At 41.8% G+C, this 27896-nt stretch overlaps 1 protein-coding gene across 1 annotated transcript; it reads right to left on the minus strand.

Moving 5' to 3' along the window:
* Nucleotides 1–27896, minus strand: LOC136601738 (transmembrane protein 132E-like; the record flags this gene model as incomplete). Its single annotated transcript, XM_066588843.1, has 4 exons — nt 27807–27896; nt 25605–25716; nt 22583–23474; nt 1–141 (listed from the first exon to the last, which is right to left on the minus strand). Coding segments are annotated over exons 1-4 (1235 nt in total), but the record flags the coding sequence as incomplete, so codon positions are not given.

Below are 27896 nucleotides of genomic sequence, written 5' to 3' on the forward strand. Positions count from 1 at the left end.
CTGTGGGGGAGCCGCTGAACTTTTGTCGCATCTACTGTTGCAGTGGAATGTTTGCCACCCGTCAGAAGTTCTGAGTTGACAGCCCACTGATGATCCCGGGATATGGTACTGTTCAAGTTTATTCCTTTCTTAGCTTTCACCCTGCAGAGGAAATGAAACAAAAAAAGAACATTTATGAAGAAAGGTATTGTTCCTACTGACAGTCCATTGATTCTTTGGCACTTCCATTCTTTGGTCTGTTAGCTCATGATATCTTTTTTATATTCACAGAACCTAAGAAAATTGGTTCAGCTCCACAGATGTTCTGCACAGGGGACCTCAGATGAGATGTTTTTGAAATGTGAAATACTGAAGGATACTATTTTCTACTTTGTTCAAAGAAGGTGCACAGTTGACCCCCTCAATAAATCTCTCCCCCTAAGGCAAGAACAGCAGTACCTAAAAAGTGCTATAAAAATGCTCCTTTTGCCTGAGGGAAGTAGTTGTGCCGAAATATAAAATGCTACTAAGAGATGGATACGTTTGATGTGATGGTGTGCATCCCAGGCTTTTTTTTTTCCATGTGTTAATGTGACTGTACATTGTAGACATCAATGCAGACAAAATACGTGTGGGGAGGAAGAGTGATAAAAGAAAGAAGAAGCGGGTGAATTGGCTTTATGCCATGCAACATCTCATCATGAATGAGTCTTGGAAACTATATCCTATTATATGTATGCCGTTTTAGGAGGGGTGCCTCCTGCCAGACAAGGGAAAATGATGGAGTCAAACACAAATGACATAACACAAAGAGACCGATACTGTGAGGGATGATAACCGTGGGAAAAAATAGCTTTTATTTAAAGTAGCTCTGAGTATATGACGATGCGCCTACTGTGTGTCGCCGCAGATAGATACAATAACTTAAAGCTTCCTACACCCAGCACAGATCAAATAATAGCTGTTCTGGCATGTTAACATGAAATGCTGCGGCTTCTTTACCGAGAAATTAATGCAACACATATTCATTCTACATGGTTGACTAATCACTCATCTCTTCCCAAAAGAAGGGGCTAATTGAAAGGTACAACGTAAAGCCCTTTCCTCCCTAGCCCCAATCAGAGAGGCTGACAGGATGGGAGGTAGCTCTGCAGAACGGGGAGTATGATTATTGAGAAGCTGGAATAACAGATTAGAGAGCAGCCCCTCCCTCCGCTGTGCGCCCTGATTACACAATTAGCATCTAAAGATAGTGACAGCCGGGGGAGCAGCTGACAGCAGCTACCTGTGCCGCTAATCACTGCAGCCTCCACAACACGTGCAGTCAGGATGCACAATGGCCTGCAGAGGGCTCTGTCATCATTCACTAATGCTCAAACCTCTGCAGACTGGCAAAAAAAAAGTCACAGACAATAAATTGTCTAGTGGTGCATAGGTGTAGTCTATGTCTATGGCACACTAGCTTTATAGAAAACACTATGGCATTTTTATAGGAAATATCAGAGCCGAGCAAAGTATCTCAAAAGCTACTCTACCTGCAAAACTGCAAATAGATTCCCAACATAATGGTGACTTTACATGGATATATATGAAAAAAAATCAAAGCATAAAAACACTGTCTTGGGAACTTTAGAGCAGCTTAGTCATTCAGTTCAATGGGATTTTCTAAGGTTAAACATTTACAATTCCATAGTGAATGTGTATATACAGTCAGCTCCATAGTGGAAGTATGCACTATATACAGTCAGCTGTATAGTGGAAGTATGCACTATATACAGTCAGCTCTATAGTTGAAGTATGCACTATATACAGTCAGCTCTATAGTGGAAGTATGCACTATATACAGTCAGCTCTATAGTGGAAGTATGCACTATATACAGTCAGCTCTATAGTTGAAGTATGCACTATATACAGTCAGCTCTATAGTGGAAGTATGCACTATATACAGTCAGCTCTATAGTGGAAGTATGCACTATATACAGTCAGCTCTATAGTGGAAGTATGCACTATATACAGTCAGCTCTATCTTGGATGTGTATATACAGTCATAGTGGAAGTATGTGTAGTGGCCCGGTACAACAGGGCCCCTCCATAACTGTATGCATGCATTTGTCTATGTAATGTCAGTGTCTTCTGTATTCAATGATTGATGTGTGTTGCATATTTGCAGCACTGAAAGGGTTATCTGTCTGGTATATGAGCTGACTGTCTTGAAAATGTATCCGTTTGTTTGTCACGTTACCTTGTGATATGTATATGTGAATGCAAGGTGCATGCAAAGAGTTCTGGGTCTGGAGAGTTCTGAGTGGAGAGTTCTCTTCTGGATCTGCAAGAGGACCAACCAGGCACCTTCAGTCTGTGCGCCCAGAATGGAAGAGGCTGAAAGGAGTCTACAGCCTACCCTGGGTTAGCTGTATCCAGGAGATATGAAAGTACCCCTTTGATGCTAAGAGAGAGACAATGAAGAACTGCCATGCAGCGCACCCTTTTTATCAAATGTGAGTGTTGACCGGTAGAGTGTTGGTGAGAAGAGAGTGTGTTGCCGGGATCAGGACCTACAGATAACAAAACTGTGGTTTCTCCTGTCCACCCGTGAGTCCTCCCTGTCACACCACTTTCACAGTTTTTGCACTGTTTTCCTGCTGGTGTGTATTCTGAAGTTGTAATCAAGTTACTTTAAGTAAAGTGACCAGTTGCCTGTCTGTTTACAGAGGCTGTGTCTTAAAAGAATTCTGTGTGTGTGTGGATTTGCTACGACAACCAAGAATTCCCCCACGGAGGCTGCGTGAGGGTGAGTTTACTCCGCCATCCAGGAATTCCCCCGTGGCAGAAGAAACGGTGGCGTCACGCATGACATAAAGGACTAAGGTAATCCATTATTGGGTCCCCTATTTATTAACCTGCCCTCGGCCCTTGGACGTGTCACCAGTTACCCCCCAGGTGGGAGACGGTAGAGCCACCATGACAAGGCCCCAAACTCTACTCCTCGGATGCTACATATGCACTATATACAGTCAGCTCTATAGTGCATGTGTATATACAATCAGCTCCATAGTGGAAGTATGCACTATATACGGTCAGTTCCATAATGGAAGTATGCACTATATACAGTCAGCTCCACAGTGGATATGTATACAGTTTTTGAGTCAGACACTTGAGGCATATGCACACCTTTAAGTGCAAATAAAAACAATTAATGGTAATGAAAGAGAAGAGTCCACTCCAAATGTTTTTAAAATGTAAAGTATTCTTCAAAATTAATAACCATCATGGTTTTTTTTTTAGAAATGATCTATGTGCTCTGCTTGAAACTAGGCTACTCGCTAATAACATGTTTACTGATGAACAACACACTCTGTATCTCATAAGACAAAAAGAACCAGGAGAGTCCATGAAGCTTGACTTAGTTCTGTACTGTTTCCCTCCCTCTGCAATACTAATTTGTTGCAGAGTCACAATGTGTAAGACAAGTCCATAACCTTAATAAAAAAGTTAAGGCCCATTTAGACACAACCATTATCTCTCAAAAGCCATCTTTTGAGTGAATCGTTGGGTGTAACTCCTCTTTCAGTTTTCTGCCAAACAATGGACTTCAGAACAGCAGAACAGCTGATTAGACGGACCACACGCTGTGTTCTGCTGAGAACAGCTGATTGCATTGTCTTAGTTGTCAGTCCCACTGGCATTTAGTAACAATTAGTAGATTATGCAAAATGATCACCCAAAAGCCATCCTTTGGGCGATCATCTTTGTGTCTAAACGCACTTTTAGTTGATTCCCAAACCACCAGAATATTAACAAAACGGAAGATAAAGTCACGAAGAAGTTATAAAATATACTGCAAGACATTAACTTGGAAGCAGGCACATTACACATTATGACATGCAAAAAGTGTTACGTAGAATCTCCGGGTTTACTGGTGACAGCCATGTACTCTCTATGGCACTGATAGTGGACTAGGTCTGGACGGGAACACTTAGGACACCCTAAGGCAGGGTTCACACGGGGCGTATTCCCGTCGGAAATCTCGCGGTTTGGCCGCAGCAAAAAACGCGAGATTTCCGCCGGGAGAACCGCCGCGGTTTAAGCCGCGGCGGCTTTGAAGCGGCCCGGCTGCGCTGCGGCCGGCGCTCCCATAGACGAGAGCGTGGCCGCAGCGGAATAAAGAAAAGAATGGACATGCTGCTTCTTTTGAAACCGCGGCTGCGGTGACCGCAGTGTGTGACCCTAGCCTAAATGCTGTAGTACTACTACATTTGTTCCAGTCTATTGCATTTTCTTTAGTTACTGGGTACTGGTGTCATTGGAAAGCATGTAAACCTCCAGTTTATGATATTCAGGGGGAGAATACCTCCAGAGGCAGCAGGATTGCCAGCAGTGAAGTAATAAACATTTGCGGACTGGTTTAGGGTTTATTTACATCTAGATAAAAGGTTCCTTTCTGAACCTCTGTCCCTGATTTCCACTAGAAAACAGGTCAAAATAGTGCAGCAAACTGCGTTATTTTATCTTGCAAGTTCTGGCAAAATGCTGGACTGCTGGCCGGAAATTGAACAGACACCATTGTAGTCAATAGATGTGAGCGAGCCCTTATTTTGAAAATATTTTAGACAAAGCTCATTGCTCTCCTCTATATGCCACTTTGGACTTGTGCATACAGACAGAGGCGTAACTTGAAGCTCCTGGGCCACAATGCAAAATCTGTAACAGGGCCGCCAACTATAATGCTTTATTCATAGTACTGGGTTCCCTATATGGAGAAGAGAGGCCTTATGGGCCCCCTAAGGCTCCTGGGCCCAGGTGCAACCGTATCCCCTGCATCCTCTATAGTTATGCCAGTGCATACAGAGATATTCTCCCTTAAAAGGAATGCCTCTAGAGGACAATACCTCCCTGCATACGGAGTAAGTTTTCTATAGATGGATTTGTATGGAATCAATAATAAATCCTCTATATGTCCCTGTATGAAACTGAAAGCATATAAAAGTACAGTAAGCCTGGGTTCCCACACAGCGGAATCCCGGCGGAAATCTCGCGGTTTGGCCGCAGCAAAAAAACGCGAGATTTCCGCTGGGAGAAGCGCTGCTTCAAAACCCGCGGCACTTAGCTATAGAGGAGAGCGCGGCCGCAGCGGAGGAAGAAAAAGTATGAGCATGCTGCGGCCGGCTAATCCGCGCCGCAGTGGCGGCTTTGCCGTCCCGTGTGGACGAGATTTCTGAGAAATCTCGTCCACATGGCTGGCTAAACCCGGGATTAGTGTCCGCAGGCAGATTTGCCGCAACGAAATTCCGTGAACCCAGTCTAATAGCTCCATGGACCTCTACAGTAGATCTACTATGACTTCATCCGCAACAGAGACAAAATAGAGAATGTGCGTATGTGTAAGTCCTACAGAGTGCATAGGCAGCACGTAGACAATGAAAGAAGTACTTAAGTAGACTATATAATATAATCAAAAGTGTATTCATAATAAAATAGGTTAGATCATACAAAAAGCAGATACATAAAAGGACCACGACAATTAGCGTAATTTCTGGACATTCCAAAAAACACTCCAAACCACATTGAATGGAGAATAAATGTTTTTTTTAATACCAAACACAATAACAATAATAAATGTATATAAAAAAGCACTGTAAAGAATAAATGAACATTGAACATGTTATTGTGTGCTATCGGTGGTGTTACATAGGACTGCAGGTAGCATGATTATCTGTCTTCAGCATTATCACTGTGTGTTATCTGCGGTGTTACATAGGACTGCAGGTAGCATCATTATCTGTCTTCAGCATTATCACTGTGTGTTATCTGCGGTGTTACATAGGACTGCAGGTGGCATGATTATCTGTCCTCAGTGTTATCACTGTGTGTTCTCTGTGGTGTTGACTGCAGGTGACATCACTGTGTTATTTGTGTAAACAGGGCCCCTTGCATTACACTACTGTTTTACTAGCGCCCACAGCAACACTGGAGAAGGCTGGGTAGTGTTCCAGCATCAGGAGGAGGAGACGCTGAGCAGGAGATCATGTGGGCTGTGCCAGCAGCGAGGCCACATGGGCTGCCGGCCGCCAATGAAACTGAAAGCAGCCAGTGAAACTAGAGGCGAAATTCTCACTAGAAAAATCTGTGAAACTGAAAACCGGCTAAACTAGAAGACAATATATATAAACAGTAAGTGTTCTAACTCAAGCAATACAGAAAAATAAAACTTCTAAGCTATTTATCCAAGTGAACTGCTAATATAGCCATCACCCCCACAGTAAGCCTCTAGAATTATTTGGAGGGAACTTTACAAATTTCCAACAGTGGAGGTGCTCGTGGGTGAGGCAGGTGGCCACAAGAGGTTGTGGTTTCTCCTTCGGTGGTAGTCTTTGAATGGAGGTTGGACAGTGTGGGATGATTTAGTGACCCTGCATTGAGCAGAGGTTTGGACCCGATGACCCTGGAGGTCCCTTCCTACTCTACAACTCTATGATTCTACATGCTCTTTACACCCTTACGTCACGAGGACATCAAGAAGCACTTGGACAAAACTTTAACTGCTTGCATCTTGACTTTTCATAAACCATGGACTAGTGTGTACCACCTAAAACAACTTTTGGCACTGTGTTTTTTTTAATACTTTCTCTCTCATCGGCCATTTTAGTCTGCCATGCTGCTAGATGACTATATCTGGTGCTTTCTTAGTGATCAAAATCTCAGGTGTATGGGCAGCCTAAAGGGGTTTTCCAGGGAAATACTATTGATGACTTATCATCAGAATAGGTTATCAATAGTTGATCGGCCAGGGTCTGTCGCTCGGGACCCCAACCGATCAGCTGCGCGGGTGCAAGTTGTACTGGCTGGCGCTTGTAACTGCAGGCACGACTCCCATTGCTTTTGCTCCGTCCTCCGTGTATTTGCGGCGCTGACAAGATGCGCCCACTCAGCTGTTCGGTTGGGGTCCCGAGACTGCGGCCAGTCAACTATTGATAACCTATTTTGATGATAGGTCATCAATAGTATTATTATTCACAGTTTAGCCAGTGCATATTTCTTATATCATCAACCAGATTAAAATTCTATACTGTCTGAATAAAGTATAACTATATATATAAAGTTTGTCTGGAATAAAATTATAATTGTACTCTGGAATGCAACATTTCCAATGTAAAAACTATTCCTTATTCAGTACCGTACACAGCACTAAAAACCCCTGAATGAATTGTTCTTGCAATGACACTGCTCATAGAACGGATGGCAGGTCATTCCCATTAAACCCGTTTGAGAGTGCTGTATATTTTTATTCAAATGTCTTCTACCTAATGAGCATTACTGATGATTCATGCAGCATCCGACAATTTACAAGTCACTTTTTAACTTGATCTTTACAGGAACAAAATGGCTCATTACACAAACAGACATTTTTTAAAAAGGTACAAACATCCAGCATGTTGAAGGAGATCAGAGTTGCTATGAGCAGTCTGCCTGTGAGCTCTGTGGCTTCCCACAAAGGCTTCCTGCCTTCAGTCACTTGTCCCCAGGGATAGTGTGCACGCAGGCGCAGGCAGTTCTCTGATTAGGGGCAGTGAGCACGTTGGGCCTAATAAAAGGATACACGGCGCAGCATATGGTTTGTCTCGGTTATGCTAATAACCTGAACAATTACTGCAGAACAAATGGTACAATTGTAAATGTTTCTCCTTGGGGACTCATTTCTCTCTCTCGCTCTCTAATAGTTTTGTCCCTCTCACTCTTCTCTTCCTTTGCACCAGCCTGCCAGAAGAATTTTCCTTGCTTGGAAAGCATGAGTGATTTTGCTTAGACAGCCTGTGCAATTATACAGTTTGTGATCCTACCTTTGTTTGTACATGGAATGACTAAAGCCTGGAGTAAAAAAAACTAGACTTACCTAAAGTGTGCATACATAGTTTTCATTGCTGAGTACCAAGTGGCATCGCATACCACAGATCAATGATGGTTAGCAGTGGCAGTCATAGAATTACAACCACAGGGTACACATGGAGATGATGGAGGCCAATATACCATTAAAAGCCTCCACCTGTTGGGTAGCTTGTTGTTAACTTCTAAACACCTTTTACTTCTTTTTAGGGTGCCTTCACACGGGACAGAAAATTCCAAAACAACGTGCAATATGACCTCTTGTGGAATATTCAGCACCAAAATCCGCACCGCCGACGTGCAGATTTTAATGCAGAATTGAAAATTAGCAGAATTCTGCTGGCAATTCCACATTAAAATCAACATTTAGTCATGTGGATTTTGGTGTGGAATTCTGGGACAGCGTATTCAACAATGTTGTTGCAGAACATTCCATCCCATGTGAAGGCACCCTAAGTCAATGATCTTCAACCAGTGACTTGCGGGCCACTTGTGGCTCGCAACCCTTTGCTGGGTGGCTTGCCACTGGTAATGGGATGAAACTGAAAGGGAGTAGACACAGATTAGATATTAGTGAGGGTGATCAATGAGTGGAACTGGTTGCCATGGGAGTTGGTGAGTTCTCCTTCAATGGAAAACTTCAAATCAAGGCTGGAGAGACATCTGTCTGGAATGATTTAGTGCATTGAGCAGGGGGTTGGACCCGATGACCCTGGAGGTCCCTTCCAACTCTACCAATTTAGGATTCTACTTAATACAATAAGCCATCCACTTTAACAATATTTCAGTAAAATAATTGATCCTGCACTCCGTTATAAATACAAAGTGGGGTGCCAATGGAGGAGTTGTTGCAATCACAGTAGTAAGTTAACAGAAAATCTACATCCCTCGCCAATGATTTCAAGGAATTTGAAAAGCTTTACTAAAACATTGCATGCAGATTTAGGCGATTAATGGATGGGAGATAAGTAAGGCTGTTAGTAAAATATGCAACACCAAACATTTTAGTCACATATCACCATTGTCAACGGCATGTCTGTACAGCTGGTGGAAGCAAAGGAACAGTCATGTGTGACAGGAATGTTCATTTTACTTATTCTACTAACAGCCTTGGACAGGGTTCCCACGTACCCAATCATCTGGCTTTTTCCCCTTCAGCATTGTAGTGAAATGCCGAAGGGAAAATTATGTCAGAACGGACACCATAGTCTTCTAATTGATAGTTCAAGGCATCTGGCGAATCAAGGATGCATCCCTGAGCCAGACAGAAAAATGTTGCATCCATGTTTTCCTGTCCAGTTATGGATGACAGATCAGTGAAAATTAGCACCAAGATGACATCAGCGTGTCCGGCGTGAAAACACCAGCTGAATACAACGGATATGCAGGGATCCAGCCTTTACTAATTTTCTATGCTGTGCCTTTAACCACATGAATCTGGATGTGATATGTCTTAATATAAGTTTTCCCAATCCCTTGGAGTCATTGACGAGTGCTGTAGATTTTCCATTAAATTAACAATATTAGACATATCCTATGCTCAGAAAAGTGCCAGTTTGGATGGTTTAAAGACAGTGCATCAAAATTTAAATGGAAATATTGATAACGCAAATTGAATTTCATAATTTACTTTTCCTCCATGTTTAAGTTAACATTTTTTTACGTTAAAGTGGCTCCAGACCATCATTTAAAGTTGGATGTGGTTCACAAAGTATCTAAAAAGGTAAAGCAAAAAGTACTAGTGTCACTGACTTCTGAAACATCATTCCCCAGCCAATGCATTAAGTTCTACATGAGCTCCTAAGGCTAGGTTCACAGAACCATGGTGGGTTCCATTTTCCTGTTACGCTATGCGAGTTTGAAAATGGAATCGACTGGCCGAATGGATCTATCATATAATGAAACCAAATGGTACCGAACGGATCCCAATGACTTTAATGAGGTCTGTTTGGTTTCCGTCTGGCATTTTCATGGATGAAATAGCACAGCATATTTCATCCAGGATTTTCATGGAAATCGGTGATGGAGGGTCCAAATGGAACTTCCAACATTGATGTGAACCTAGCCCCCATTAATAATTGCAGACAGTACTGCATGCCAATGACAACTAGTGGCTGTAGAGACAGATGGACTAATACAAATGCAGCAAATTTTAGTTTGATTGTGATAGCACAGCACAGCAAGATATCTTAACTAATTAAAAAACTCTGGTTCTCTTATCTTAACACAACACAATCCATTGTAAAGTATTTCTAAGCAGAGGCGTAACTTGAAGCTCTTGGGCCCAAATGCAAAATCTGTAACAAGGCCCCCAACTATAATGCTTTATTCATAGTACTGGGCTCCCTATATGGAGAGAAGAGGCCTTATGGGCCCCCTAAGGCTCCTGGGCCCGGGTGCAACTGCATCCCCTGCACCCTCTATAGTTATGTCAGTGTTTCTAAGGGTAAATAAACCACCCTGATAGTATGGCACACCGTGATCTCACGTTACATTAAAGGTGTTTTCAGGCATAAAAAAACGGTTATATGGCCTTAAAATAAAGAAAAAATGCATACTCTCTGATCCCTGCAGCTTCGCATCCAGCGCTACAGCCCCGGTGCCCGCTGCATGGAACCCAGAAGAAGGTGGACAGTCACATGCCATTCATTGTGCATGTGACCACTCAGCCACTTCAGCGGCCATATAAGAATCACCTCTGAAGCCTGTGAGTGGCTGTGCAAAGTATGGTACGTGTATGTGTGGCAGGCATTGGGATTGCATTGCTGAATGGAGAGCCACCGGAAGAGCGGAGTATTCGATGTTTCTTTATTTTAAGGCCGTATAACGTTTTTTATGTCATGGAAATGCCATTTAAGTCTCAAGCTAAAGTAAAATACATCTGTACTGCCTTTCATAAGCATTTACAAGCATGGGTCTCCATAGTTGCTGCTTAATATTTAGGGAAGCATTTGAGAACTTAGCTCCTTGTGTCAAATGTAGCAGCTCTGACTTCTTCCTAATGTAAAGGATGCACTACACAAATAATCATCCTCCACCGGTGGCAAAGTTCAAGAGCATTCCCTAATCCCCAACTAATTTCTTATGAGGATAACTGGTATGAACATTATATCCACTGAATCCTCTGATCATTAGCATCATTTGAATCTGGTATTGGGCTGGGGTAATATCTAGCACTAGATTCGATCTATCATCATTGGCACTTAGCACCAAAGTAGTCCTTAATGTATAATAGAGATCATAACATCACTGAAACTTGGCACAACCCAAGAGAGAGAAATGAGTCCCCAAGGAGAACAACCCGACAGGTATTTCCATAAGACTAAGGGCTCACTCATATGAGTATATTTTGGCAGTGCATTGCACACGTAATTCTATAGATTTGTCAAATTTGTCTAATTGCTCCAGAATACAATGCATACAAATACAGTTATGTGTTATAATGTGGCGTGCACAATTTGGTGTTTGTAGTTTGCTGGTAGAGTTATGCGGTAGTATCATGGATAATGGGACTATATGAACATGTCACAGCATCTGCGAATACATTCACTTCTGCCAAGGAATATTCAGTACACTATTACTGTACGTATAATGGGTCTTCTAGGTTTTAATGTCTCAGCAGTAGGTGTTAAGGGAAGGATCCTCAGAGGCAGAGTCTCTGCTGGTGTCCTTGTTAGCTCATGTAATTCCCTTTCCTCTCAGCTCCGAGCAGCTCGGCAGACAGCTTAATGGCACACACATCTTAGCGTATTACTTAAGTGAGTCCCAGAATAGACATGAGAACGAAGGGCTTAATTGGTCATCACTTCCCCATGTCTTCCACTATAATTGTTTTGTCAGCAATGTTAAAAGGAAAGTTAATCTTGACTCCATCACCTATCTGTGCCCTGGCATTACGAAAGTAGCTCTTGAGACAAGGATTAAAAAAAGGCAAAAAGCACATTGGTTATCTCTCTACACCTATTTCATTACGAAACTGGTGTTCCCATCGAAATAAGAAATATAAAATATGACTTTATCTGTTCATGTAAGAGGGAGAGTTATATACAGTACACAGCTGGAAAGTGCATTCACATCTAATAATCTGCTGGGTGATAAATGATCTGTTTCTTTCCTATTCGCTAGTAAACAGACGGACATGTACTGACCAAAAGGATTACAAATCTGCGTTGGGGATTCTGCTATCCTGTCTGTTTGGGGAGCAGGAAATGGGGATCCCCGTGGCCGAATGGTTCTATCTCAGCACTGGACAGACCCAATTGACTAGAAAGAGGTCTACTCGCTTTCCGTCCAGCTGGCTGGCTCTTGGACGGAAGAAAAAGCTCTGCATGCAGCACTTCTTCTTCTGGTGGTTTTAGCCAGATCTACGACGGAACCTCTGGCCACACCACCCTAACTGCACTAAAATATTGAGAGTTCACCAATAGAACAACCCATAACCTATAATGTCTTGCTGCTTGGATTTTAGGGAAAAGCACACAATAGAATAAATATTTTAGATTGTTATTAGGCACAAGTGGATTTGCAAATTGAGTCCTCAGGGGTGTAATATGTACTGTAGATCATGGGCCCCAGTGCAAAGTGTGTCACAAAGCCCCATAACTATAACATATTATTTATAGTACCAGTCTCCTCATATAAGGCATACAGACCTTTTGGACATCCTAGTAATCCTGAGTCCACATATAACTGCACAGTCTATAGTTACATTCCTGGAACTGCTGAAATTGCTCTTTGAAGAAATACTCTCTAAATAATAATGCAATACTATCAAAATATATTTTAGTCATATGTAGACTGCTAAATTGGCACTTTGTCAATATATCGCAATGCAGAAAAAAATCTTTCTCTTATCAAGGTCATCACTATTGTGTTGAACTATTTCTGTTGTATTTCTGTATCAGAAAACGTTGGGTGATAACCTAGATGTATGGAATTGCAGTTTTTATAGAACAGGGGTACTCAACTGGCAAATCCTGGTCCAAATCCAGACCATGATCCTGCTGTCGGGACACCTGATTGCCAGGCCGGTAGGGGAGCAGTGACACATCCGTAGGGCCGCATCGGTTCCACACTGATTCCGACACCGGATTTAGAGAATGGACAAAAAAAATGTGTTCCAGCACAGGAGCCACTTGGCAATAAAATTTCATATTTAATGAGGAGAAATTAAAATACACACAATATGCTCCATCATTAAAACTAACTGTTTATATGTTTCAAATTTGCCCCTTGCTCATAGTGCACATTAGTGCAAATAAAGCTCCATTAAATACACATACCAAAAAGTCACATCAATGTATCCTGTAATCAATTATATGTATCCATGATTGGCTGTTTTTAACCATGTGACTTTTTTGATAAGTGTCCATATTACGGCCATCGATTGCGGGTTTACTTGCAGGATCTTACAACATCCTAGATGCGATGATCTGAGTTGAGGTCAGTGGACCGGCACCAGTACAACACTTGTTTGAAAGTAGTCTAAGGCCTCGGTCAGACAGGCGTTTTTTTCGCGCGATATGCGCATGCGATCTGCATATAAAGAAAACCATTGCTTCGCAATGGGATCGGTCACATGGCCGCTTTTTATGCGGATGTCCAATAAATTATAGGACACGAGGAATCGCAGATCGCGCCTATCTGCGATTCCTTGTGTTCTATATATGTGCTCAATGGGGCCGGTGGCAGCAGCGCCGACCCCATTGAGAACATATACTACAAAGATCATTCTCCTAACAGCTGTGGCCATTGAATTCAATGGAGCCAGCAATACAGCCGGCTCCATTGAAAGCAATAGGCTGCCGGCGATCGCGGGATGAATTTTCGGGAAGGGCTTAAAAATATAAGCTCTCACCAATCAGAGGCAGCTCTCACTCACCCATTTATGAATTCATGAATGGGTGAGTGAGTGCTGCCTCTGATTGGCTCAGCCAAAGACCAATCAGGGGCAGCTCTCAGCTATTGAATGACAGCTGAGAGCTGCCCCTGATTGGTCCCTGCACTGAGCCAATCAGAGGCAGCACTCACTCACCCATTCATGAATGGATGAGTGAGAGCTGCCTCTGATTGGTGAGGGCTGTGACCAATCAGAGGCAGCCCATTCAGCAGGCGGGGATTTTAAATCCCCGGCTGCTGAATACTACACAGAGCAGTTCAGGAGAACTGCCAGCCGGCCGCGGCTGAACTCCGGCTGCAGGGACAAGGTGAGTATATATATTTTTTTTATTTTTACACATTTTAGGATGATTTTCAGGGAAGGGCTTATATTTTTAAGCCCTTCCCAAAAATTCATCCCACGCTCGCCGGCAGCCCATTGCTTTCAATGGAGCCGGCTGTATTGCCGGCTCCATTTAATTCAATGGGCGAACATCGTTCTTCTCTGCCACAGCTGTTACAGCTGTGGCAGAGGAGAATGATCTTTGTAGTATATGTTCTCAATGGGGCCGGCCCCATTGAGTGCATATATAAAACACAAGGAATCGCAGATCGCAGATAGGCGCGATCTGCGATTCCTCGTGTCTGCCCGTTTCGCCGAAAACGCTGCTAGCTGCAGATTTTTCGGCGATTTTTTGGCCCCGGTCACGCGATTTGCGGATGCGCATCCGTCATGCGATCCGCAAATCGCGGCAAAAACGGTCATCTGACCCAGGCATAAGGCTGTGTTCCCAAAATTTCCATTCTGATTGTGTGACTTAAGCTGGGTTCACACATTGCAGTAACCTGCAGAAAGCCAAGACCTCCCCCACCGTAGCCAACAGCTACACACTTTTGCCGATTATACTGCCCTTTTACTGACAAAATCTGGGCACTGGACACCACGGGTGGATAGCTTTCCAACCACGTGCCGTTGCCGCGGCTTGTAAACCTAGCCTGACTGGAGATGGAGCAGAAAGAGGATGTAACCTGTTCCCAATCACTAAGCAAAGCCCAATACATTTCGTGATAATTTAGAGTGGGAATAAAAGCGATGGAAGCAGTGTAATTATTACATTTCTTGTTTGTTTTTTTCTCCACCAAGCCAGCATTTACAAGGGATGTCATGATTACGATAATTGCTCAGATTGCTTTTATTCCCACAGGAAATAACCATGAAATCTTCGCCTCACATTACATTTTGTGCTGTGCGGAGCGGTTTGGCGTCTGTAGGAAGGTATTTCATGCTGCCTGTCCTGTTTGCTTGGTGCATCTGGGGGGTATTGTGCTGCATTACGACGTGCAATTGGCGCACCTGCGGATATAAGTTGTGGTATTGATTTGGCACATCTAGGAAATTATTTTATGCTGCACTGGGGCATTTGTTTGGCGCTTCTGGGGACTAACTTTGTGTTGCACTGTGGTGTGGTTTGGGCATTTAAACCCCATGTGTCCCCTTTCAACCTGTCATTCATTACATCTGCTGGACCTTCTCCTAATAGCAGACCCAACTAAGTGGACCTTTCTGAAAACTAGCTGAGCACCCCAGCTATATAAGCTGTTGCTCACCTAGATGACAATTTCTTGCTGTATGACAAGGCAGATTCGCATTCCAGTTATCTTAGAAAGATGTGCAACAGTAGCCATAATGGCTACCTAGAGCTGTCATAATAGCCACATTGGAGCAATAATAATAGCCTTATCCTTGCTATCCAACTTTTCTAGAACTCAGAAGGTATAATTACCTCCACATGGGCGTGTTTGCGCTCTCAAAATTTGCGCGCACAATACGTAGAAAATAGAACCTATTTATTTTAATAGGTTTCTGCCCATGCGTGTATTTTTCCTGCGCATTTCTGCCCTGCACAGAAAAACACAACATGCTCTATTTTCCTGCCCTTTTGCACACCTAAAGCCACCATAGAAGTCAATGGGGATGCGCAAATGCATGCGAAATTCGCTAGGAGATGTGTCAAACACTGCATAATTGTGCAAGAAAAAGAACAAATCTCAAACTCATTAAACAAATTAGCCATTTTAATTGACGTGTCTTTTTTGCCAGCGCAAATGAACATGCCTTGTGGACGCAAAAGGTACAGTAAAATACGCTGAAGTGCGCAAAAAAAAAAGTTCAGTCTGTAAATATGCCGTGCTCAGCCGGATGCAAAATACGCATATGTTCCTATGTAGGTGGCCAAAGGGTAGAACGTGAAAACTATTCTTATGAGAAGGAAGAACAGGGCAACTCAAGGACTTATATCTACTGCGGAGTTATTCATTTTAGTTGATAAATAGTTGCAAAAAGTCTTAAAGGGCTTGTAATAAAAAGAAGTTATCTCCTAGTCACAGGACAGGGGATAACTATCTGAATAGTGGTGGTCCTACTGATGAGACCTCCAGCAATCATGAGAACAGGGGTCTCAAAGGTCCCTAAATAAATGGAGTGCTGTTCATGTGTACCTAATACCTCTTTATTCATTTTAGTAGGACTGCCAGAGATTGCTAAGTGCTTGTACTTGATTATTAGACGTGGTATACATCACACATGAAGAAACCATACTTATGTTGGAGCTAGGGCTTAAACAGATGGCCGTGCTTAACAAGACAGAACAAAACCATTGATTTCAATGGTTTCATTTTCGTTATTGGGATTCTCGTGAGTTAATACTACATTTGAGAAAAGATGGGACGTGCCCTACCTTTCTTAGTATTTGTACGTGTGAGATGGACAGGGCAGGATCAATGTTCCTGCTGCTTTTTTTTTTTTTAAACTCGCACGCAGTAGTGCTGAGTTTGAATAGTCAAAAATATTCGCTCTGTAGCGGCGAATATTAGCACAGTCACCCATATGTTTTTGCCCTTAAGCTGTTTGCTTTGTGTGCCATGTAACTCACTGTGGGCAATTGCTTTACCTTATCACATTTGCTTCATTTAGAAATTTACATAAAAGCCGAAATTGATGGTTTAGGGCTTAAACAGTCCCATAATGTGGAGTTTGAATAGTCCCCCCCCCCCCCCAAAAAAAAAAAAAACAAAACTGGTTCACTCTGTAGTGGCAAGAGTATTAGCACATGCACCCATGTGTTTTTGCCCTCTTAGTGAAAGCTAAGAATCTGGACTTTAGGCTTTATTCCCACAAGCGTATATCAATATACGCTATGATCTGAGGAGTAAAACTCATGAATGGGCGCACAAATCTAACATTTGTAAGTCCGTTCAGACAGCATGGGCCCCGGAGCATATACACTGAGGCCACCATGCCGTTGCTCTTTCCCCTTCCCTCCCCCCTGCTGGTTCACCTCCTCTCTCCTCCCCTCTGGCTGTTTGCAATGGGATGGGGTGGGCAGGGGCGGAGCTGAGCTTCCGCCTCTTGTCCACAGCCAGCAATGGGAGGAGGTGGGACGGGGTGACATTTAGCTCTGCCCCATTCCCTCCCCCTCCCATTGCAATCAGCTGGAGGGGAGGAGAGAAGGGAGTTTAGCAGTCATACTGCTAAACTCCCACCTCCCTTTTCTGGCTGCTGTCCTTGGTTCCCATAGGAGCCCATTCAGCGGCCGATATATTACGGCCTGAAAGATAGTTGCAGGACTATCTTTTGGGCCTGATGTAAAACTGCCCGGCGCTATATAGGCCTGCCGGGCACTTTTACGTCGCTGGAATACGGCCATGTGATTTGATGCATTGGAATCCAATTGTAACGTATATCGGCCAACCGTGAAAAGGTAGGCTGATATACGCTCGTGAGAAAGAACCCTTAATTCAATACCAAGCTCTAACCTAAGCATTTTAGCCACGGCAAGAGTTTAATCGGGTATTCCAGGACTAATGTATTGATGAGGTCACGAGGATATTAGCTCTTGTTTGTGTCCCTGAGTTATGCTAATAATAATCTCTGCAATCTCTATTTTACAAGTATTGCGTGTTCTTCCCATGTAGTGTTTCTAAATATAGAATTTAATAACAATCTGATTTCGGGTTGTGTTGATACTATTATGTAGCATGAAACTGCTTCCTACTTAGCGCTAGTAGTTGTCATCCTCGCCGCACTGCGCAGTGGATTCCAGTGGGAGAGCTAACAAGACCAAAGCGTGCGTTCCACCACTGCTGGATATTGTAAGACACAAAGAGATGTCACACGGCGTCAGACTAGATGCGGGTATAAATCCTGGATGCGCAAAAGAGCACAACATGGTGTACACAACATGTCCCGTCAAAATGTATTACTAGAGAAAAATGTAATAATCCCAACATTGTGTTTTCCACCTCGTACTGTAATATTTTTAGTCACATCAAAAGAATCTTTTTCTTATACAGGATCCAACATTTTGGATAACGGAGTAATGTGCAGCCAAACAGGATGGAATCTTGGCATTTTACTCTCCCCTAGTGAGTATAAACGGAACCACAGCACAGAAGTATGTGCAGTAACACACGCTTTTGCCCATTTATTTGCGTTTTTGCACGCCTCTACTTGTTTTTAACCTAATACCTGAGCATACAATTGTGCACTCTTGCGCATGCAAAAAAGAATGCAATTGGACAATTAGGTTGATTAGTTCAATATCTGCTATTCTTGTGCACAGAAAAAAAAAGAACATGATGCGTTTTTTGAAAAGAACTAAATGCATGAGCAAATCATGTTTATGTGAAATCAGTAGGTTCTATTCACTGCATAGTGCGCTCACAAAATGCTGCGCAAATACCGCCCATGTGAGGCAGGCCTGCTACCTACTTAAATTTAAAAGGCATTTTCCTTGTTATGATGTAAGGGCTCAGTCACATGGGCGCATCGGCGCCCGTGTTACCGCAGGAAGGAGACGGCCGTACCTCAAGATGGACGTCTCTCTGCAGCGCCGGGACAAAGAACATGTGACTGGCTTCATTGCTGGTCATGTGTTCTTTCTTCAGCGCTGCAGAGAGCCGTCCATCTTCCTCCTGCAGTGAGGGCTCAGTCACACGGGCGTATCGGCGCCTGTGTACGGGTGCCGATGCGCCCGTGTGACTGAGCCCTAAAGTATGTGTATATGGGGATAAATCACACTTATTTCACTCAAGTGATATGAAGCAGGCTTAAATTATGAGCCCCTTAAGGATGGCCCCTTTTTTTTTATTTTAATTTTTGTTTATTCCTCCCCACTTTCAAAAAATTGTAACTCTATTATTTATGCCTTGACGTAGATGACCAAGGACTTGCAGGACGAGTTGTATTTTTTAATGGGACTATTTAACCCCTTAGTGACGGAGCTTTTTTGCTATTTTCCATTTTTGTTTTTTCCTACTCCCTTTTTAAAAATCGTAGCTCCTTAATTTATCCATCGACGTCGCTGTATGTGGGCTTGTTTTTTGCGGGATGAGTTGTATTTTTCAATGGCACTATTTATTGTACCATATAATTTACTGAAAAACTTTTTAAAAATTCTTAGCGGAGAGAAATGGAAAAAAAACGACATTCCACCATCTTTCGGTGCGTCCTGTTTCTACAGCACACAAATTGCAACAAAAACGACCTGATATTTTTATTCTATGCGTCAGTACGATTGCTACGATACCAAACTTGTATAGTATTTTTTTTGCTGTAGTACTTTAATTTTTTTTTAAAGATATTTAATTTTTTTCAATCATTTTCTGCGGTCATTTTGTGCACGCGATAACTTTTTTACTTTTCCGTCGACGTAGTTGAGCAAGGGCTCATTTTTTGCGGCATGTCCTGTAGTTTCTGATAGTATTAATTTGGAATACATACGACTTTCTGATCGCTTTTTATTGCGTTTTTTCTGGGAGACAGGGTAACTAAAAAAGTGTATTTCTGGCGTTCTTTATTTTTTTTTTCAGACGACGTTCACCGTGTGGGAAAAATAATGCACTACTTTGATAGATCGGACTTTTACGGACACGGCGATATCAAATACATATTTTTATTTTATGATTTTGATTTTTTAATAATGGATATGGCAAAAGGGGGGTGATTTAAACTTTTATAACTTTTTTTTTTTAACAATTAAAAAAACTTTATTGATTATGTCTTTTACATTACTTTGAAGTCCCCCTGGGGGACTTTAACATGCGATGCTTGGATTGCTCCTTCAGTATGACGTAATGCTATAGCATTACGTCATACTGCTTTTTTACAGGCAGTCTTTCAAGCCACCCTGTGTGGATGGCGTGATAGGCAGTCTGCTAAGGCAGCTCTGGGGCCATTCATGAGGCCCCCGGCTGCCATGACACCTGCACGGCTCCTCGATCTCACCGCGGGGGGGCCGTGCGGGACCCCCGTACAGCGTTCGGGGGATTTAAATGCCGCTGTCAGAATTGACAGCGACATTTAAATGGTTAATAGCCGCGATCGGCCGAACGGCTGAGCGCAGCTATTGCCCGCGGGTGTCAGCTGTAATAAACAGCTGATGCCCGTGCTGTATAAAGGGAGATAGCGGCGCTACCTCCCTCCATACACGTCCTGCAACAGCAGGACGTAGTTTTACGATAGGGCTGTCACTAAGGGGTTAATATACCATATAATATGCTTATATAAAAATCTTTTTAAAAATTCCTAAGTGGAGTGAAATCCAAAAAAAAGCAATTTCAACATTTTGGAGTGGCTCTTGTTTTTACAATACAGCAACACGACACAACAACTTTATTCTACGGTCAGGACTAGTACATTGATTCTGATTAAGGATGAGCGAGTATACTCGCTAAGGCACTACTCGCTCGAGTAATGTGCTTTAGACGAGTATCTCCCTGCTCGTCCTTAAAGATTCGGGGGCCGTCGTGAGACGGGGAGCTGCAGGGGAGAGCAGGGAGGAACGGAGGGGAGATCTCTCTCTCCCTCTCTCCCGCCCGCTCTCCCCTGCTCCCCGCCGTGACTCACCTGTCAGCTGCGGCGGCCCCCGAATCTTTATGGACGAGCAGGGAGATACTCGGCTAAGGCATATTACTCGAGCGAGTAGTGCCTTAGCGAGTATACTCGCTCATCCTTAATTCTGATTTAACATTTTTTTTGCTGTACTATTTTTAAAATATTTTCAGGAGAACATAAAATCATTTTCTGACCGTCTTAACCTTTGTTATTTTTCTGTTGACATAGTTTTATAAGGGCTCGTTTTTTGCAGGATGCCCTGTAGTTTGCAGTAGTCCAACCTTTTTTAAACGCTTTTTATTTCATTTTTTCTTGGAGACAGGGTAAGCAAAAAAGTGCAATTCTGGTGATGTTCATCACGCGGGACAAATAATGTATTACTTTGATAGATTGGACTTTTATGGAAGCACCGATACCAAATAATTTTAGCTTTTTTTTCCAAAGAAATGTTATTTTTTAGGACCCCTGCACACTAGTGTTTTCTTTTAACGCTGTGATATCACTGCGTTTTTTTTTTTAACGCAAACGTCAATAGGACTTTCTAATGTAAAAAACGCATCGCACAAAAACGCAAAGCACGAACTTGCAATTTTTGTTAAATGCGTTTTTAACATTAGAAAGTCCCATTGACATTTGCATTAAAAAACGCAGCGATATCACAGCGTTTAAAAAGACGCTAGTGTGCAGGGGTCCTAAAAACAGTACAGCAAAAAAACTATATCAATTTGGTATTGTAGTCATCCTACTGACCCATAGAATAAAGCCATCATGTCATTTTTGCTGTAGTGTGTACACTGTAGAAACAAAACCCTTCCCTCCTCCCCCAAATATGGTGGAATTGCACTTTTTTCCTATTTCCCTCAACTTAGAATTTTTTTGAGTACATTATATGTTACATTAAATAGCACCATTGAAAAATACAATTCGCCCCGCAAAAAACAAGCCCTCATACAGCTAAATTGATGGATAAACAAAAGAATTAACCCTTTCCAATCCAATTTCTATCCTGGTTTTCCTAGGGGGCTTACTATTTTTCTGCCGTTATACAACTGCGCTATATGCTGACTAAAGCCAGTACTGCATGAGGTGACACGTTGGATAGGCTCCAACATCAGAGAGGCTGGAAATATACAGTAAGAGAACTCCGACAGATGTCTTCCAACATCAGAGCTGTACAGTCTTATATCATTATGTCTTCAGAGGTCAGACAGTGGATTGGAAGGGGTTAAGAATTTTTGAAAGTGCTGAAGAAAAAAACGAAAATGAAAATATAAAAAAGGGAGGTCCTTAACTGGTTAAAGACATTTACTCTGATGCTATTTGGAGACATTATTTCAGCACTGAATGGATATGTACCGATATTGTATGTAGTCAACATATGGCCATTTATACTAGCATTATGGAGGTCCTAGAATGGTAGAGTTGGAAGGGACCTCCAGGGTCATTGGGCCCAACCCCCTGCTCAGTGCAGAATCACTAAATCATCCCAGACAGTAAGTGTGTATGGGCGGCATTGATTATGCGTCTATAAAGAACAATGGACTCTCTTGAGCATAATACCTAGCAAAATATAACATGCTGTGTTCTTTCTTGCGCTAGCGTAGTACACGATGCTTACACGCAAATGTGAGCTAAACAACGCAAGGCAATGTATGTTATTGCCTGTAAATTACCGTGTATCACACTGCATACGTCGTGTGCGTAATGTGCTGTAAACTTACACTCGTGTGAACGCGCCCTTAATCTGATACTATGCAAATATTTTATAATACAGGTATATCAATATATCCATAGCAGAAGATCCTTAAGATAATGTCAGCCTTGTCCTTCTGGACCTTTACTCCAATGCAATATGCCACTTGTAACTACTCCAAGTCACAAAAAAACACCAAAATATATTTCCATCATTCAAGAGTTAACTTAGTTTGTTCTTTTGTGGTGTCATATTACCTTAATGTGAAGTGTTCAACTGTTGAATTTGGTTGCAAGTAAAGAAAGATGCTGAGGATCTCTCCAGGACGCAGTGGGCGATCTGGAAGCCTGATAAAAATATTCGTATCCAAATGTTGTTCTTGCATCTGCTCAACCTGTACTGGTTGGTATAGGCTAACACTTCCAATCCTTAAAAGAGGATGTTGAGTTGGGCCTTCTCCTCCTCTTCGTGTACTTATGTCATTTTGGCAGCTTCCAGTAGAGTCTGGTGTATGTAAAGTGTAGAAAAGTTCTATTTGTTGGCTTTCTCCATTAAGATCTGCTCCATCAGGGGCTGATTTCCATCTCCCAATAGGTGCTGCTGTCCACCCAAACCAACTCTGGGGCAGTTCAGCCTGAGCAAGACATGTGGCAAGGCTTCCCCGTAGGCGACATGAAGTCTTGCGTTCTCGCATCTCCTGAAAAACATGAAGCCGGACACAGGGAAGACGTTCTGTAACACCAAAATCATCCCAATCTCGGCCAGCTACATAGAAGAGCACCTGTACAAATGGTTGGGTGGCAGGAACCTTTGTACGAATAATGTAAGCTCTTATCTTCCAGTTTACAGTTAGTCGATCAGGAACTTCTAGTATACTTGAAGGCTGAAGTAGTTCCTTTGGCAAAACTTGTCCAGAAGCAAAAGGTCCCAGTGTGACATTCAGTACTGGTAATTCCTTTGTTTGAAAAACCACAAAAGGCTCTGAGCGTTGCAGCAGAGGCATACTTGAATTCCATGGGGGAAGTGGCCCTTCTTCTCGTAAAAAGAAGGCAAGGCGAGTATTGGACAGGCGATAAATCACTGGTAGTATGGCAGACGGAGGCGGAGGAAGGGCTGTTGGATGGATTGTAGGAAGCACTTTACAAGATGCTGAAAGAGAAAAAGTTAAAAATTAGGAAACAGCATAAAGGCAGATGTCAAAAAGTCATTGCATGGCATGGACCTGTATTTCTGCCAATATAATCAGCAATAAGTGATTTTGCATTAACTGCGAACTACACATGGGATAATAACCAGATTGTGAGGTAGTTTCTGCCTGTATACATTGTAGCTATATACAAGAGTAGCTTGCAGCTTGAGTTGTCAATGTTGCACACATATGCCTGTATTGCTGCTAACTTGCCTTAAAGGGGTTCTGTCGTAGAAAAGAAAATCTATACGTACCTATTCCTCCCCCATCAGTCTACTTACCAGATCTTCACCTCACCTATCTTCTCCTGTCTCCTGCAGTCCAGGTGGGGGGGGGGGGGGGGTCACATCACCTCCAGCTGGCTGATTTCTCTCTTTCCTATGAGGTTAAGTACATTCACAGGCAGTCTTCTTCCTGCCAGCCAATGTACACTACATCACTAATTCACAGCACAGCAGGTAGTGCCGATCTACTTCAGAGACTGCTCATGTACGCTGTCTCGACAATAATTCCTTCCTAGGAAGTGAACGCTACAGCACAGGAATGTGACCTTCACTAAGGAAGAGAATGCAAGGAGTGCAGCCTTCATAACAAGCCGGCCAGCATGTGGTGATGTGACCCCGGGACACTGCAGAAGCTCAGCAAGGAGAAGATGAGGTAGGGAGACTGATAGGGAAGAATTAGGTGCATATAGGATTTTTTTTTAATGACAAAACCCCTTTAAATTTTCATACTCAGAGGGGCAGATTTAGAATTGTAAATGCACCAGTTTTCTGGTGCAAATTGAAGCAGAAAATTGTCTTACATGCTTTGTATCACATTTATGCAGTATTGCACACCAACGTTTTGGTGCAAAATCTGCAGTAAAAAAATGCCAACTAATACATGGTATATATATGCATTCTATACATGGTATATATATGCATTCTGAATATGCTCTAGATTTATCATTCAGCTGAGACGCTGTGATAAAATGGCACGTTTTAAGTCTATGTAGTCTAAGTTTGCATTCTCTAATTATTAGGCAGTATTAGTAAATCTGTTCTAGTATCTTATAGTCAAAAAATTAAATGAGAATATTTGAGGATAGATAGATATTAGATAGATATGATATAGATAGATAGCTATTAGGTAGATAGATAGATATTAGATAGATAGATAGATAGATAGATAGATAGATAGATAGCTATGATATAGATAGATAGATAGATAGATAGATATTGGATAGATAGATAGATAGATAGATAGATAGATAGATAGATAGATAGATAGATAGATAGATAGATAGGAGATAGATAGATAGACAGGCAGATAGATACCATAGATAGGAGATAGATAGATAGATAGATAGATAGATAGATAGATAGATAGATGATAGATAGATAGATAGGAGATAGATAGATAGATAGATAGATAGATAGATAGATAGATAGATAGATAGATAGATAGATAGATAGGAGATAGATAGATAGATAGATAGGAGATAGATAGATAGATAGATAGATACGAGATACATAGATAGATAGATTAGAGATAAATAGATAGATAGGAGATAGATAGATATGATATAGATAGATAGATATTAGATAGATAGATAGATTGTTAGATATTTGATAGGCAGGTAGATAGATATTAGATAGATGATAGATATACATTTGATAGATAGATATTTAAGAGATAGATAGATATGAGATAGATTGATAGATATGAGATAGAGAGATATTTTATAGAGAGATAGATAGGAAGGAACAAAGGAAAGAGAAATAGGAAGGAAATAGTCCTAGGTATGTGTAAGCTTAAGCACAGAACAAGGCTATGTTTATTTTGTGATTGCACTGAATTGTCGAGATGAAGGGAAAGGAGAAAATAAGGCAAGCTGAGAAAATCACTGAAGCATCTTTTCAAATAGCTAGAAATGTTCCGAGATGCGACCACTTGGTGCTCAGTGCTCTGATGGTTTCAGTAACAGTTAGGTCCTGATTTCTAGCATGAGAAAATCTTTAGAGAATGCAGAGTGGCCGAGGGGGAGAGTTGTATCCGCACGCCTAATGGGGGTTAGGGAAGAATATTTTGCTACTTAGTATGCACACCCAGACTCTTAGCTGGATGCAGACTTACTACGTATGCAGAACTTGGCCAGAGCTCATCAGGGAAATGGGTATTTGCCAGATGCATGGAGGACAGAGTTGGTTTCTTAACCCACTTAGGAAACAAGCAGACCAAACTCATATCTACATATTTAGTCATTAATGAAACCTCTGCACAGCTGTCCTTATACTGTGGCAGTAAAACCATAGCTCATTCACCCCAGTTTAGTCTACATAAAAATACTTGAGACAGCTGTTTCTGCCATCACCAGTAAAGCAAATGTTAAATGCAGACATGCAGATTGCCAAATGTCACCATATAACATAGCCTATTTCCATTTTAATCCATGTGGTTTATAGGTATTGATACATGCATGCATGGTTTATAGATTCCTCATTATACGAGATTTAATTTCAATGCAGTTACCAGAAAACTCGGATAGAGCTTCGGTGAATTTAAAGGGGTATACAGGAGGCAGGGCAAAATTTGTAAAAGTTTCCATAGAGTTTCCACTTATTGCCATTATTCCAAATATTCAAAAAGTTCAAATCTGATCAAGGCAACGTCTAGATAAGTTTTTAATGTTCTCTATTTGTTTTACTTTGTTGTTGTTCTTCTCGTCCAGGGTAGAGCGGACAAAAGTGGTGGCTCAGTTGTTAGCACAGCTGCTTTGCAGTGCTGAAGTTGATGGCTAAAATCTGATCAAGGGCTACATCTAGATTAGTTTTTTTATGTTCTCTTTGTGTTTATTCTTGTTGTATCCTTGATAGGACACACACACTATACAAAGCAATAGAAAATAATTAACATTCCTTCTGCACAAAACTTGATTAAAATTCAGGAAAGTACAGTAAAATTTGGATAATTATCTTAGGTGATTGATCTCCAAGTTATTTGCATTTTACATAACCTAAAGCAAATAGAATCTCTGTGGAACAATTCAATTTTTGGGTTTCTCAACTAGTAATGTGTTTGTGTTTACCTCTAGTAGCTTGAAATATCGCCACTAGTACAGCAGTGACATCCAGCTGAAAGCTGGCAGCAAGGTGGTAATGACCTGTTAAAGTGAATGGCTACGTAGTGACAGGGTGAAGAAGCTTGAAGGGTGCCAGAGGCAAGTTGGTTTGTACACAGGTGCCAGCAGGATGTTTACTGCTGTGGCAGTAACAACGCCTACTGTCTGTTACATCCACTATGATGTTTTCCAATTTCATTACATGGCAAACACATTGTAATTGCTGGCACATCTCAAAAGGCTTAACAGGGAAAGAAGTAGCAAACACATTCCCCCAACTCTAATGCCGGCCAGAGGTTTGGATAGAACTTTTGAAGACAAGACTATGAGAGGTTGGAATGACAAATAATGACAGAATGCAAGCCAAGGGGAAAGAAACCTGATCAAAGTGAGAGGAAATTAGACAACTTCAAGGTATGAGATGAAAATATGACCATGAAACAATGAACAAGGCAGGAGAGAAGCTGCTACAGCAGATAAAACATGGAAATAGAAATTCAGCTTGTGTTTGCAATTACAGCCTGAAAGTCTGCGCTAAAATCCCAGCAGTTAATAGAGAATTATTCTTAGTGTACATCCACACAGCACATTGCAAGCGCCTTACGCCTATGGTACATCTGAATGAGAGCTATCGGAAACATTTGCCTATTGACCTACTACCGTATCTAAAAATGACAGGTCATATATCATCTATATAGTTTATAAGGCATATGTTTTTGTATGGTTAGATGAAGCTCGTTCATATCTGCATTAGCTTTCTGTCTCTCTGTTCCGTTTTTGGAGCAGGAATTTAAAATGGAAACTTTTCTCTTTTTTTTTACATTGATTTAAAAAAAAATGAAATGCTTTAAGTTTAAATCCATTGAAATCACTGGAGGGAAAATGTTTAATTCCATTTTTTCTCCCCCCAAAACGGAACAGAGAGACAGAAAGCCCTAACGCAGATGTGAATGAGCCCTAACTCTGCTTAACACAATTACCTCATTCTCTCTCACTTATGAAACTGGGAATATTATGGGCCGCTGAGTTTCAAACCCCCTGTAACTACAACGATATTGTGGGTTTATCATAAAGAAAAAACAACTTTATCTTTGATGTTAAATTGATGAAAATACCGTAAAACAAAAAAAATTATTGAGAACGAAAAAAATTGATGAACTTTCCTTAGGCTAGGTCATCAATATCATACCAATGTGGGTCCAACTCCCACCACTCTTGCCATCAGCTGTTTGAAGGGGTCACAGTTGAGCGCTGTGAACTCTTCTTTGGTCTGTACCAT

Source organism: Eleutherodactylus coqui, unplaced genomic scaffold (genome assembly GCF_035609145.1).
Source record: "Eleutherodactylus coqui strain aEleCoq1 unplaced genomic scaffold, aEleCoq1.hap1 HAP1_SCAFFOLD_610, whole genome shotgun sequence".
Lineage (NCBI taxonomy): Eukaryota > Metazoa > Chordata > Amphibia > Anura > Eleutherodactylidae > Eleutherodactylus > Eleutherodactylus coqui.